This window comes from Argopecten irradians, chromosome 3, assembly GCF_041381155.1.
Source record: "Argopecten irradians isolate NY chromosome 3, Ai_NY, whole genome shotgun sequence".
NCBI classification, from domain to species: domain Eukaryota; kingdom Metazoa; phylum Mollusca; class Bivalvia; order Pectinida; family Pectinidae; genus Argopecten; species Argopecten irradians.
Genome location: NC_091136.1, coordinates 34,921,513 through 34,937,836, shown reverse-complemented (window position 1 = coordinate 34,937,836; position 16,324 = coordinate 34,921,513). Strand labels below are relative to the sequence as shown.

Here is a 16,324-nt window from a genome sequence, read left to right as displayed (position 1 = left end):
TAAGTTTCACACAAAATTTTCCTTCCTTAAACATACAGTGATGAGAAATTCTATATCAGGGACATTTTTCATTATCTAATAAAGTCAGCACACATAGTACACACCAAATTCTGACAGCACAGTTTGAATGTCTTTTATCCAGGGAGCTGGTCTCGGGTTTCTTATATAAAATCTGACACCCTTAGAACTGAAACAGTAAAGGCACTTCCCTAACACATTATTCATCAGGTTTGTCACACACCTACTGAGTATTTCTGTATTTGTAAAGCTCACTTACTGACTTTATTGGACTAAATTTATCACCAAATCATTCCCAATGGCATTATTTTGTTTATCGTCTCAATAACAGCCAGGGTCATTTAAAACAGATGTGCCAAGTTTAGTTAAAGGAAAACTGGAGTATCTGGAGAAAAACCACCAACTTCTGGTCAGTACATATACAGTCCCATGTGGGTTTCAAACTTGTGACCATGCAAGTGATGAAGGGCTAAATATGTATACAATACATAAGCCTCTGACCATAAACTTGTATGACTTGTAAGAAAGTTTGTTTGTACTGTATCTAGGGCCTGCTCACATCTCCACTCCTGAAATCTCCTGAGGAACTGCTCAAGTCTTTAAAATTAGAGAAGTTCAAAGTGTCTCAAAAGATGAATGACTTATGGTGAGCAAGGTTTGATGGTACCAGAAAAATGTGAATTCTCAGAGACATTACCAGATACAACTGGCTCACATAGGTCACTGACTTCAGACATCAGATTTAGATTCTCAGACGCATTAATTACTGAGTTTGGACTATGGACCCTTTAACCTTTATGACAGAAAATTAAGAACCAAATAATTGAGAGATGTGTTCAGGTACATAGACAAATAATTGTTGTTTTGATTTGAGGGTAGACTACCAGTAAAGGTCCCTAACCTATGAGATATCACCCCAGAGGTACACTCTCTATATGTAAATGTTATAATGACTCATAATTATTCCATCCAACAACTGTACTTTGTTCATATGAAATCAGATATATTTTGGTATTATAAACAATAAATAGGCCAGGTCAGGACATCGCAGTGTACAGAAATACAAGTAATGTGAGAATTTAATCATGATTCATTGAAATTAATTGATCAAATTACTACAACTACTGCTCAAAGCCAAAGTTGCAGTAATCAGCGTTGTGGAGGTGACTCAGAATAAAACCAAATAATTGATATACTACATATAAAATAAGTAAGGATCATAATTTTCACAAGATGTTAAATTCACACATTCTGTGGAATTCATACAATTCAAGGAGATTCATTTTATTCTTAATTCACCTTGAAATTCAATATAAAATCCACTAAATCATGCCAGTATTGTGACAATTTTTGACACAAAAATTAAAGTCAGACAATATATACCAAATGACTTATAATGTCGGCTCATGCCACTGTAGGATACAAGGGGAGTAATTCATTGACTCAATATAATGACTCCAGCAAGATGTCAATCATTAACTCATGATTCAAAGAGGGAAACAAGATTTGGCTCATGATTCACAATTGGACACAAGCTGGTGTTCACCAACACATGAACAAGATTTGTCTAACAGCAATTTATAGACAAAAGTGGGTAACACTTTTTCTGACGCATCTGATGCATAACGTCAGAAAGAGACGCATACCGTCAGAAAGGGCCTCGAGTTGACACATTATTGACTCACAGTTTGTTTGTTTGTGTGTCTTTTATGGCGCATCGACAACTAAGATCATTTAGGCCCAAGCAACAAGACATGCAGTAGTTTCAAGGACAGAAGATAAGTAATGCTTGTATCTAAAAGATCAGGATAAGAAAAGGCAACAGAAAGTACCAGATAGCATTCATTGATTATATGAGATAAGAAAGAATGACTAATTTAATCATAGACTACTAATGATGATCAAGATATCAGAAATAAATCCTAGAGACCTGTCACAGACATCTTATGCTTCTATTTTAATAAAATAATGAAAGTGAAGCTCAAAATTTACTTTACACTGAGGTAATACTTCCTCGAATTTCCACAATCTTTCATTATACAGAAGTTTTCTATGTGATATGTGTCTGCAAACGTCTGGAATTCAAAGCCTCTGGATAAAAAATGTGTGAGTATCGAGATAAGACATTTATGTAGTCTGTGCTTTAGCTATCTGGATAGGGCTGTTGTGTAAAACTCACAGGGAATATACTATAAATGTTATATAAAACATTTTGTGGCTCACTAACGTGTACCCCTGCTGAAAGGAAGTCTGTTTTAACAAAAATTCTTCTTCAAATAAAATGGAATACATGGAAATCTGCCAATCTTTGTGTAATTGACTCCCAACCTAGATTACTAATTAATGAGACATTGCAGAAAAGGTATTAAGTAGTCTAGTTTCCTGATTTTATCCTCTATATCTCAAACTCCTCACCAGACTGGAATTAAAAGCAAATTTAAATTCCACAAAACTGCTACAGTAGATGATCCCCTTTTCCTCTCCCCCCCCCCCCCCAAGACCCCTACCATCATCTAAACTATCCTTATTTCAGTTCTGCAGACCTTCTTTGAAAGAAACTTGAATTTCATTATTTCCAATAAAATAACTTTTCCAATGAAATCTATAGTTGAATCAACATTTTCAAATTCTTCTGGATATATCTTAGATCATCAAAGATTCGCCAAAGGGAAAATGAAACTAATTTGAAAATACTGGTTGGAGATATGTAAAGGACTCATACTCAAAATGTTTAACTCAAAATCTCTTGAATCAAAATTCCATTTCAGTCAAAAACTATGAAGTCCCATTTTTAATCCTTTTTTAATTGATGTATTTTTATTTCAGCCACTTCAGTCAAAGTGAATTTCCAGTCCTTCCAAATGATACTAAAAGGAAGAGTTATTCGCTATCTCAAAATTTGATTTCTGTCATATGCCCTCAACTTTCATTAGGAACCATCTTAAGTTTTTTTTTATCATTATAACAATATCATTTCTCTGAAGTAATGACCTATGACCTCACCTTTGAGGTGATGACATATGCCATCATAAGACATTGGTGATTTGGCGGTGCTCTTGAAGCTGATGCGAACACTGATTTTATAGAGCTGTTGATGATGCCAGAAATGTCAATCACCCCAGCAACTGGACAAACAAAGGTTACCATTGTCATAGCTCTTACTCATCTGTGAGGTCAGAGGTCAAGGGTCACAGGAAGGAGGTACACAATAGCCTATGTACACAATATAATACACAGTAAACAATGTCTAGTGTTTTCAAAGCTTTTTTTCAAACCTCAGAATGTCGGTGAAGTATTTTGCAGTATTTAAGCTTAACACGAACACTAAAAATAAGAATAAATGTACTTGAGTATTGTGGGAATTTTATACTGTAAACGGCTTAGTTTGGCTTAATTTAAGCACATCATTATGACTTAATATTTTGACATTATACATGGGTCTCCATATATTTATATTTCTACAATACGCATGGTGACACGATGTCTCCATCAACAGACCTATTTGACCTTAATTCACTAATTAGCATAAACAACACTTTAATAAATTGTTTGTCCAACATTATTGTCGGAGTTTGACATTTATAAAAGTGTATATAATATTGGTCTTTCACATGAAAATCACCGCTATAATTGTAACCTAAGCACTTTTATTTAGATATTATCCACACTAACAAACCTGAATTGTTTGTGATTAACATATGTTCACATTTCTGTGGTCTGTAGGTATTATGATAAGGGAGATTTCAATACTGCCTCTGTGTATTGGTATCAGGAGACATAAGGGTGAGGGGGAATGAGGGGGTGGGGACAGATGTAGGGGTAGGGGAAGTAAGGGGACAAGGAAAGGTGAATGGAGACATAAGGGGGAGAGGGGGATGAGGGGGTGGGGACAGATGTAGGGGTAGGGGAAGGAAGGGGACAAGGAAAGGTATACTGGAGACATAAGGAGGAGGGGGAATGAGGGGTGGGGACAGATGTAGGGGTAGGGGAAGGAAGGGGACAAGGAAAGGTATACGGAGACATATGGGGGAGGGGGAATGAGGGGGTGGGGACAAATGTAGGGGTAGGGGAAGGAAGGGGACAAGGAAAGGTGAATGGAGACATAAGGGGGAGAGGGGGATGAGGGGGTGGGGACAGATGTAGGGGTAGGGGAAGGAAGGGGACAAGGAAAGGTATAAGGAGACATAAGGGGGAAGGGGAATGAGGGGTGGGGACAGATGTAAGGGTAGAGGAAGAAAGGGGACAAGGAAATATATAAGGAGATGTAAGGGGGAGGGGGGATGAGGGGGTGGGGACAGATGTAGGGGTAGGGGAAGGAAGGGGACAAGGAAATATATAAGGAGATGTAAGGGGGAGGGGGGATGAGGGGGTGGGGACAGATGTAGTGGATAGGGGAAGGAATGGGACGGAGAATGTATAAGGAGACATAAGGGTGAGGGGGGATGAGGGGGTGGGGACAGATGTAGGGGTAGGGGAAGGAAGGGGACAAGGATAGGTGAATGGAGACATAAGGGGGAGAGGGGATGAGGGGTGGGGACAGATGTAGGGGATAGGGAAAGGAAGGGGACACGGAAAAGTATAAGGAGACACATGGGGTAGGGGGAATGAGGGGGTTGGGACAGATGTAGAGGATAGGGGAAGGAAGGGTACAAGGAAATGCATAAGGAGACACAAAGGGTGGGGGAATGAGGGGGTGGGGACAGATGTAGAAGATAGGGGAAAGAAGGGGACAAGGAAAGGTATTGGGAAACATGAGGGGAATAGGAAATGAGTGGGGAATACGAGGGATAAAGGGGGAAGGGAGAAGGGTAGGTAGGGATTGGGGAGAGGAACAAAGGGACAGGGAAAGAAACAGTGGGAAAAAGACAGAGATGATGGAATAAAAGGGGACATGCATATGGAGGGGAATAGATGTGTAGAGAAAGAGTGGGCAGTGACTTAGGAAAGGAAGGAGCAGGTGAAATGAGATTGAGCTAACTACAAGTTGGGGTGAATGAACAAAGACATTGGAGGGACTGGGAAAAGGAGAGGACAGAGAAATAGAAGGCATGAGGAAGGAAGGATAAGAACAGTGGAGGGTATAAGAATATGGTGGTAGACAGTGGGGATATGCAAGGAAGGGTAACAAAAGGGGGGAGGAGTTTAGCTTAACATGCTAAAGAAGGTATTATCTCACTACATCACAAACCTGGGGCAGTAAGTAACCAGAGCCACACCTCAATTTGTCAGACTCAAGTATCTGGAGTGAGGGTTATCACTTGGCTGGGGACTGGCTTATGTCACATGGTCTTCTGTCTGTGACATATTGGTGTGTAAGACAGGCACACTCTCCCACCAGGGGAGGCACAATTTGTCAGCCATACACACGCTGGAGGCAACACATGCCAAAGATGTAAAAAGATATAGTTTAATGATAATAATTCAGAAATATATCTGATTTAATAAACTCTGTTGATATATACCAGAGGCTTACTGGATAAGAGCATCATTGTCTCTATAGGTAACTGTATACTTGCATACAAACTCCATGATCTGTCTAACATGCCAACTATGGATATTTTTTTCTCTAGCTGTTAAACTTTATAAGGATCAATCTTTTTTACCCCTATTCTGCATTGACTCTAGCACTTTTCTGCAAATTATGCTTGAATCAAGTTTATTTCATCTTTCTACATTACTTGTAGCATTTCTCCATTAAAATTCTGCTAATGCCTTTTACATCAAAATTCTTTTTCAAACTCGATCTTCACATATTCATAAAAGTGGAATTTATAGCATTACTACATAAAAAAATCTAAATTTTGGCAAATGCATCAGAATGCATGTCTGAAAGTGCCAGATCAAGTTTAATATCCTTCAAGCCATCCATAGTAATAAACTCAAAGAATCGTTGTGGACTCTTTAATTATTAAGTTCATTGACATTACCACTGAGCCTTTATCATGTAAATATAACATGAAGCCCTACTGAGACTACCTGGCATATTCCACAGACGGTTAACAGCAGATGGCTACATTTGAAGTTCTGCTGTCAAAAAGGTAAAAAACATAACCTATTCCCTCGCCTCCTCTTTCCATGTATTACAGGTTTGTATGGAAACCTTAATGTTTTATGTTGTAACACAGTGTTCTAAGTTTAGCCTTACTGTTATGAACAGTCAGAATGTGTAATGGATAAAAACCTAAGTTTGTAGAAGTTAAAAGTTGTCTTTCTGAAGTGCAGCCAGAATGCTTGCCAATCAGACACAGGCAAGCAATCAGGATAATGTTTTTGTAAATCAGCAATGTAAACAACACAACAAAACATCAGTGTGGTGGTGGCTGTAGGATATTTATGCAGAATGTGACCTTCTATGATATTCTACTTAGCGATCTGAAAGGTATTTTTCGAGTCAAACAAGTACAATTGCTGTCACGATAATAAATGCTGAGAATGCATGTTTTCTGTGAAAATTATCTCTGGAATAAAGATTACATAGCTAAGATGTTTGGAAAGATACAAATAAATTTACTGAAAACTTACCATATCAAGGTGACCTTTACGAAGCTCCAGTACCCCAAGGTTATTATAGGCTTCTGCATGGTCATTGTTATTGGCTAAGGTTAATTTAAAACATTGGTAGGCCAAGGTCATATCTCCTATACCCTGTAAACAGAAACAAAATAGGTCAAGGTCATATCTTCTATACCCTGTAAATAGAAACAAAAGAGGTCAATGTCATATATCATATACCCAGTAAACAGAAGCAAAATAGGTCAAGGTCATATTCCTATATTGTGTAAACAGTAAAACAAAGCTCCTAAACCTTATAAGCATACAAAAATAAAATTGGTCAAGGTCCTAGAAACAAAATAATTCAAGGTCATGCATCCTTTATCCTTTAAAAATATTTTAAAAAGGTCATATCTCCTAAACCAAATAAATGAAAACTTGCCATTGTCTCTTTCCAGTAACAAGGAATCAAAAGTCAAACTATTTAGGGTTTTTATGGTTCTACTCATTCCTTGTTGTGTATACTTTAATATTGGACAATAATTTGTATCATTTCTACCAAATAGTGATACCAACTTTGTGATAGTATAGCGATAATTGAATGATGATAGAGGTGAGCCTCCTCTATTAAAGGTGATTTATTGTCAGTAGCAGGGCACTGAGACATACACAATACATCTAACATTGCTTAGGGACATCATTATTCACATGAACCAGTGAAACGAATGTTTATATTAGTACATAAACCACAAAAATGTTACAGAAATTTAAACACATATATAATACATTCATAAGTATATTCATTCATAGAATATGATGATATTAATGTAAGTACAGAACACTGTGGGAGAGTTGGAATGTTTCAGACATTCCATCACTTCTGGATCATGAGTTTGAGGTCCAGGTATACATAGGGCAATTAACCTAGGTTGTAGGTCAATTAGTTTATACTGGAAACTCTGATTTTTATTTCATCACCTAAACAATTGAGACTGTACCACCAAACCAAACTATCATAGCTGTATCAAATTACACAGAAATGTATGTAAATGTATCCTATATGCAGTCATATAAATCATACATACAGCTACAAATACAACTTTTGTTAGAAATTCATGAGTGTGGATATTTTTCATAGAAAATTAAATTGTATATTTTAGCCGTTACTTAAAACCCTGACCTTTATATTGTCCCCAATAACATTCAAATACACAGGATATCAATGGAAAAAATTGATCAAATAATGCCATGGTCTTACTCCAGGCATATAAAACTTGTAATTTGATACCGGGATATTAAATAACCATATAAAGACAGACACGCACATTGTATTTCACATTTTTAAAAAACAAAAAATGCATTTCATGTTTTTTTCTTAAATCTAGGATGATAAATGTGAAACATGTAATTGTGACATAGATGTGTGAAGTTTTTAGCTCCCAATATCAGGTATCTTGACAGGACTTTACCTCAGGACAAAAATAATATTATGTATGCAATGTTGGGGGCATGCTCTACCAAGTTTAACCAACCCTACATTATTAGCCCACAAAATGTTACCACATAAATCACAACACTTATGTACATTTCCACACAAAGTTATGCATATACCTCGACTCATTAAATGTGCATACATAAACATAACTTTGTCAGTAAAATCTGCTATAATGCTTACATAAGATAGTTGTTACAAAATATATACTACATAGGGTCATTCCCAAAATGATGGATGTAAAGAGATATTCCAGGTTAATAAGTTGTGATAATGACCCACACATGAAATCATTTGATATTGTATTTTTGGGTTTTGTATTTAATTGATATCCATAGCATTCTCATAGCCAGATATAAGCCTAAGATTTAATTTTTTTGCATTATTCTCTCTTCAAAAGAACATTATTGAAACCCGAGTCTGTCCTAAGATGTTAATGATAAAATAATGCTCAAACTTAAGTTTTTCTTATTTTCTTTACTCATTTATTTCACACACAGTTAAATGTCCTTAACTTTAGCCTGCATATACACCTCAAAGGGTCTGATGAATAGGAAGTATTTTGTTGGTCCAGACCAACGTTTAAGAATCAAGGGAACTTTTGATAAGATGATGCTCCATGAATCCTTTCGATAACCGATAACCGATATAATGAGGATCAGGAACTGCCCTGTTGATATTCCATATACCTTCTCAGCCTTGCCTCCTCATCCAAATCGCCATCTCTACCTTGACCCAGCTTTACCTCCCCATAAAGACCCAAATCTCCCTTCCCATACTAGTCTATTGTAAAATTCAGTATTGTACATACCTCCTCAAATACACCATAACCCTCTCCCCTTATTACCTAAACCAGAATTTGTCATTCATTTACTCATCTAGACCTCCACCTTCCTCCATCACTTCTCTAGACCAGTACAATTAATCACAACTTCCTCATCCAGACCCCCATCTCCCTCCCACACTATAGCTTATCGTACAATTTCTCAGTATTACATCTCCTATACCTAAGCTTAGTCCAATATTCAATATTCATCTCCTCATCTACAGCCCCATCTCCTCCCTTCATTGCCCTAGACTAGTACAGGTAATTACCACTTCCTCGATGGGACCCCTATCTCCCTCCTAGCATAGACCAGTAATTACCAGGAATGACCCACCAATGGAGATCTCACACCTGCTTAACCGTGTAATAGACTTCTCTGGTAGACAGGCACTTAACTTAATTGAAAAATTCCTTCATTACACACCAACCAAAAACACAACATTTGGTTTTTTTGGAGAAAAGGTTGTTATGGTTACAAGTTTTATAAAGTAGCAGGTGCCCTGACTAAATGGTCGGAATCTTTGATGGAGCATTGTTAACAGTCGGGTAGGCTACTGGTGCTGTCAGTAAGACGGAGGCTGGAGCAGCCCTCAGATTTAGTCTTTTCTTCTCGGATATCCACACTTAATCACTTTAAAAAAACTCCTCATCTCATTATTGTTTTCATTGCTTTTTATAAAATTCTAATGAAAACCATGATCCTTAACCATGACCCCTGGTTACTCCTAATACTCTTTTTAGTTTTTTTTAAAGGCTAAACATTATTTCATGATGAAATTATTTGTTATTAATAAAAGATCATTTTTAGTATAATTTCATACATGTATATCAAAAAACAAATGTGTTACTTGTGACGTATAGTTTGGTGACAGGAATGGTGAAATGGGGTCACTTCCATTTCAGATTTATAGTCATGTGGAAGTTGATGAAGAAAGCAATGAAACAAAATCAAATGTCATTAGCCCTGAAACAACATGCAGGGGAAATGTCAATGTTAAGAAATAAACATATAACAAAAATCATAAAGAAGATTACTTCATTAACAATTAGAAATAATGTTATATAGCAGAAATAGTGCTTTTAATTATGAATAACAATAGATATCAATTAAGTACCTTATCTAAGTATGTACATGTGTATCAATACTCAAGCCTTACCAGGGCCACATGACCTATGTTAAACCAAACTTCTGATATTGTTTGCTCCTCTGCCAAGGACAATGCACGCTCAAAACAGGTCAAGGTCATGTCATATTGCTGGGCGTAGAAACAGCACAGTCCTAAATTGTTAAACAATTCACCATTGTAGACGCCCATCTGTAAAAGTCGTCTGGAAAACAATAGAGATATGTTAATATATTAGTCATGTATACAATTAACAATTACTCAATGTTCTTAACGGTACTTCATTTCCTGGTTTGGATCTTTGAATTTTTTATCTCATGTTTTTAAGAGGGGGAGGGGAAGGTAACAAAATTTGAGGTAAGCTTAGCGTGGTTCCAGTACTGTATTACCATAAAAATCCAATCTATTTTTGGTGAAACAAACATTACAACACAACAAACATTATTTCCTGTTTTACAGTAACTAGAACTCATATATTTTTATCTTTACTTCCAAATTTAGAATGTTCAAGTGTATTCTGCCTGCATTTTGACACTTAGTTAAAGATCTATAGTTTAAATTGATTAGTCATTTAAGGATGTACACGCCAGGTTTAAATGTAGGAGAAAAACTGGTCTACCCAGAGAAAAAGCACCAACCAGCAGTCAGAACCTGACAAATGCCCCACATTGGATTCAAACTTGCAGAGATGGAGGGCTTGTGGCAATATGTTGGGACATCTAACAACTTGGCCACTGTGGCCTCAAATCATCTTCAAACATTTGTACATCTATACGGTGCCTGAAGATCACTACTGCTGTAGATCACAATATACTTTTGATTTGTATAGTGTAAGTAATTACATATGTAGGATCTAATGATTAACTACCACGTGGCGGATTGGAAGAATCAGCTACAGGGGGATTTATCTATAGGAAATCTGTCAAGATACCGTATTCGACCCAATAAGCACCCAGGGCGCTTAAAAAATTTATAAAAATGAACAGGTGCTAATAAGTAAAAAAATATTTCAAATTTATACCATTTTATGTAGTTTTGGTCCTTATTTATGCCTGGACAATTGAAATTGAGGCCTCAAAAAGGGGGAGGGGCACTTATAGGGACATGGGCGCTTATTGGGTCGAATACGGTATTTGATACTGGTAAATATCTGAGACGGTGTCCCAAGTGGAATTAACCTTCACACAGGAAGCATAGGAATTAACTTCTCTCTTGAAACCATCCCCATACTTGAACCTAATCCAGCTCAAGTTAAACTGGTCCCAGCGGCCTCAAGATAGGAAGTCATCTCAATATAGAGATCTACAACTACGATTGGTCATTACTGGTGTATTAATATAGCCAAAAACGCCTGACTGTGATCATGTAGACTTACGTTACGCCAGGAAACTTATTTATAAATACTCTGCTTATCAGCCAAACAGATGATTGCATATTTCCTGGGAATCGTAAATCACATTTTATTGGCGAAACACTTAAGCAAGTTCAATGAAAATTGTTGACTGTTAAATGGGAACAGGATAAAAGCTGGAAATGTCTTTTTTCTCCACCTTCACTTCTGATTTATTATTGGTTAAATGCCATCACAACATAAAACATTACGGAATCAAATTCAACCTGTTATATGAATCAACACTGACGAAATATAGACCTTTGTAAAAGGAGGAGTTTAAAACACAAAACTGCATAATTTCATTACAACTTGTATTTGTCCATAGCACTGTACAACAACAAGTCATCATGATTGTAATAATGGGACTTAGCAATGTCATCTGTCCACTTACTTAGGAGCTATGGTGTCTAACATTTTAACACTAGTCTTCAAGCCTTCCCTTACCACTAAATCTCAAGTTCTTATAAAAATAAGTCTCAAAAGGATGTAAACAGACAAACAAATAAATTCTTACGGATTCTTCTTTCTATGAACACTTACATCTAATTAAAATACTTTTACAAAAACCACAATTTCATTGTGTTAAGATGCATTTGATTGGATTTCCTGTTTTGAACACAAATTTAAATTCCCAGACAATAAGTATTACAACGTAAAAGACTTTTTCTGTATGTATATGTATATATACACAACATGCACTGAACACGTGCAGTGATACACAAGGATGGCCGTGACTTTGCCGGTAAGGCCAATGTCAATGACAGGATGCAATATGCAGCACATTGGATGTGGAGAAATAGAGAATATCAGTATATGTATATCTGTCAGCAAAGCTATCATCATCTTACATATAAATTTAGCCAAAATGTCAGCAGGATTATAGCCTCCTTATCACTGTCTAGCTGTGACTGGGGTTTGTGACCGCTTTTATTGTTGTGTGCATCCTGAGCGATGGATGGCCAGAATGCACCTTAACTGTGATCTTCAGCTGCGCATCTATCATACTAACTCAAGGTTTTTTTGCCCATACAATAATCACTCTAAAGATGAAAGAGTTATCCCCCTTCTATGTTTAATTGAATTGAGAGGGTACATGCAATGAAGACCTTTTCAGACACAAAGCAACAATTGGCAAGAAACAGAGGAAACTCCTTTATGGGAATCCTGTGTTGAAATCTTCTGTGACTAAATAACTAATTAAGTCTTTACAAAAAAGTTTATTTATCCAATTCCATATTAAGGTTTTCATGTCACCTTAAAGAATAAAGAATACAGATCAGGATTATATAGGCTGCTAATGACTTCATAAAGTAAGAAAGAGAGACACATTTATAACCACTGAATATGAGAATTTTTCAAATAAGAAAATTAAATTATTTTCACTGACCAAAAGAATGGCAAATCAAAGGCAACATGAATATTTTAGCAAACTCAGATATAAATGTATCACACTAAGATGATTTTTTTATGCAACAGACAATTAGTTGAAGACAGCAAACTCAAAATCTCTGCATTAGAGAGTGTATTACAGAATACAGACAAGGCAACCTTTTCACTGTATATCACTATAGTAAACAAAATGGCAAACCCCGACACAGGTTCCTGTATTATCACCTGTTCATTCATCTGTCACAGTGTATGAGTGATGTTGGTGTGATCAGGGTATACTATAATAACAGGTTGAACTGGAGATGTCAGACTGTCCCCCATTAGGGCGGAGCAGATAACACTATACAGCATGTCAATACTCACGCCCTGTCGGCTCTATATACCATAACACTGATAGGGGGGTTTACGGACATAATAACATAATGATGATGGAGAGGTATGTTAATTAGGGCCGGCTCAAACGTCAATAGGTATTGATTATAGACACTACTTAACACTGCTAATTACTCATCAGAGAGCTACTGTATTAAGTACACCCGACTTGACATAGTTTTTGTAAATAAAGCAGCTTCTGAAATTAAACCTCTCATGCTATCAAGTAAACCAAGGAGAAAATTAATAGACATCAACCTAAACAGTGCATTTTTTTAAAGTTACGTTATATGAGCTAACATAATATTATGAATTTAAGCCTTCCTAAGGTGATCTTAAAAAGTGTACAATTTGGGTTTTTTAAGGTACTATCAGAATATCTATATTCAGTGATTCTATTTATCTATACAGATGAAAATCTTATACAGATAAAAATCCTCTGTTGTCAATGAATACAAAGCTAAACATCTTTATTTAAGCACTTATGTTACTATTTTTTAACTTCATAGGAGTATGAAAGAAATTTTGTTTGTAAACTGTGTGAATCGTAGCAGATTCACACAAAAGTTTGCAAACAAAAATTATTTCATAACCTATGAAATGAAAAAATATTTACATCAATGCTTATAATTAATTTTCCAGACAACTTTATAAAATAAAATGCATTTAAACGTACAATTTTATTGATTTTCGAACGGATTGTTTTTCTAAATCAATACGCCTCATCAACGTCTCACTTGTGACGTCATGATTACATTAGGTTTTTGCACCATTTTCAGATTTTGTCTTCATAGTATATGAAGAAAATGAATCTGCCAATCAGAGAATTGGATTTAGAATCAAAACCAATGAAAATTTATTATTACTAAATACTTGTAGAGCCATTGCGTACATGCAGGGTATTTTGTACTTGTCACTTTTGCATATACTTAACCCTAAATGTAGCATTTAAATAAAATTCTAGAGCTAAGAATGCTTCTGAGATGATATTGTTATGTACCAAGATATGACAGTTATAACTTCTTGAAAAGAAACAAGAAATTAGAATGGGGGTCCAGATACTGAAAATGATATATTCTGTGAACCCTTACTTCTAATAAAATTCTAATATTCCAATAAATTCTTGAATCTTAAACACAGAAAATACAAGAACTCAGTAAAATATTTTTCAATATTTGTCAGTGTGTCCTGAATGATTACAAAGAGTACCTTGCCGAAGTTTTACTTCAATTAGATCTGATAGACATTGCCAAAAGTGGAATTTAACACAAACGTTGACATCCATTCCAGAAGAATACTTTTGTATAATATAAAATAATAAAATCTCATCTCAACTATTGTGTAAGGAAAGAAAATAAAATATTAATATAGTCAACCTCATTTTGTACCCCACATGAATCTCAAAACTTGCTTGAAAAGAACCTCTACAATGTAGGCCAAGGCCAAAATAATGAATAATGTACCAATGAACATCATCTTTAATTGATTCAAATGTAGAAGAACATATTTCATCATGTAAGAAGATTAAAAGATTAAGCCAATTTACTTAATGATTAAGCATAGAATGTGCCTTATTGACCTCCAGTTTAAAGATACGACAAAACCTTATGGCAGTATACTATGGTTATAGGGGTCAAGGGGATGCAAGTATACAGTTACAATGGTCATTTGAAATCTTCTGTATTAGAAACTGGGACTTATATGGCACTGAAATTCTATAGTGACATCAAGTCATAGGGTGAACCAATTTATTTTTGCATGCAATTGAACTTTCTCATATTTCATGGATGATAAGACTTCGCGAAAATAACTCAAATACAGGCAAAGTAGATCTAAAGAATTCTCAATCATGAAATTCAATCAATGTGAAAACTTTATAAGGCATAAGAAAATGAAAATCAGTTGGATTACAGAAGCAGAGCTGCATATAACAAAAGTCTAGAATAATATAATCTGTGTCACGATACTAAAGTCATAAGTATAATGAAATATGTCATGTCACTAACAACAAGAGATCCCAGAGGGATCTTGGCGCCCACCAAAGAATGATCTATGTCTGACAAACGAAAGAGGGATCTTTTCTCTGCTTTTCAAACTTTTACAACATATTACTACAAATGAAATTTGAGAAAGATGCTTTGAGAACTATCTGAGATATATAACGGTAAAAAATATCAATTATCAAATTCCAAGATGGTGGCCTGTCGGCCATCTTGTTGACCGATTGGTCCTTAAATTCAACATGCACAACTAGACCAGTAGGGGAACCTGCAAAACAAATTGGAGACAGATCTCTTCAGTACTTTTTGAGAAATAGTGGTAACAAGCTTCAACTAACAAAATCCAAGATGGAGGCCTGTCGGCCATCTTGTTCACCTATCGGTCTGAAAATGTGATATGCACAGCTAGACCCCAAGGGGAACCTGCACATGCAATTTGACACAGATCCCTTAAGTACTTTCTGAGAAATAGTGGTAACAAGCTTCAACTATCAAAATCAAAGATGGCAGCCTGTCGGCAATCTTGTTCACCAATCAGTCCGAAAATTGTGATATGCACAGCTAGACCCTAAGGGGAACCTGCACATGCAATTTGACACAGATCCCTTAAGTACTTTCGGAGATAAAGTGGTAACAAACTTCAACTGTCAAAATCCAAGATGGTGGCCTGTCGGCCATCTTGTTCATTGATTCAGTCCCAAAATGCAATATGCACAACTAGACCCCTAGGGGAACCTACATGTGAAATTTGAGAACAATCCCTTCGATACTTTCTGAGAAATAGCGGTAACAAACTTTATCAATCAAAATCCAAGATGGCGGCCTGTCGGCCATCTTGTTGACCGATTGGTCTCAAAATGCAATATGCACAACTAGGGCCTTAGGGGAACCTACATGTGAAATTTGAGAACAATCCCTTCAGTACTTTCTGAGAAATAGCGGTAACAAACTTTATCTATCAAAATCAAAGATGGCAGCCTGTCGGCAATCTTGTTCACCGATCAGTCCGAAAATGTGATATGCACAGCTAGACCCTAAGGGGAACCTGCACATGCAATTTGACACAGATCCCTTAAGTACTTTCGGAGATAAAGTGGTAACAAACTTCAACTGTCAAAATCCAAGATGGTGGCCTGTCGGCCATCTTGTTCATTGATCAGTCCCAAAATGCAATATGCACAACTAGACCCCTAGGGGAACCTACATGTGAAATTTGAG

The 16,324-nt window shown here is 36.2% G+C and overlaps 1 protein-coding gene across 1 annotated transcript in view; it reads right to left on the bottom strand.

The window, feature by feature from the left end:
- LOC138318361 (tetratricopeptide repeat protein 8-like) overlaps positions 1-16,324 on the bottom strand; it is a 47,593-nt gene that overhangs the window by 17,750 nt on the left and 13,519 nt on the right. The window contains exons 8-9 of the mRNA XM_069260656.1: positions 9,986-10,157; positions 6,541-6,663 (exon numbers count right to left, since the gene is read on the bottom strand). Of these exons, the coding sequence (XP_069116757.1) occupies positions 6,541-6,663; positions 9,986-10,157 (295 nt within the window). The remainder of the gene's footprint in view (positions 1-6,540; positions 6,664-9,985; positions 10,158-16,324) is intronic.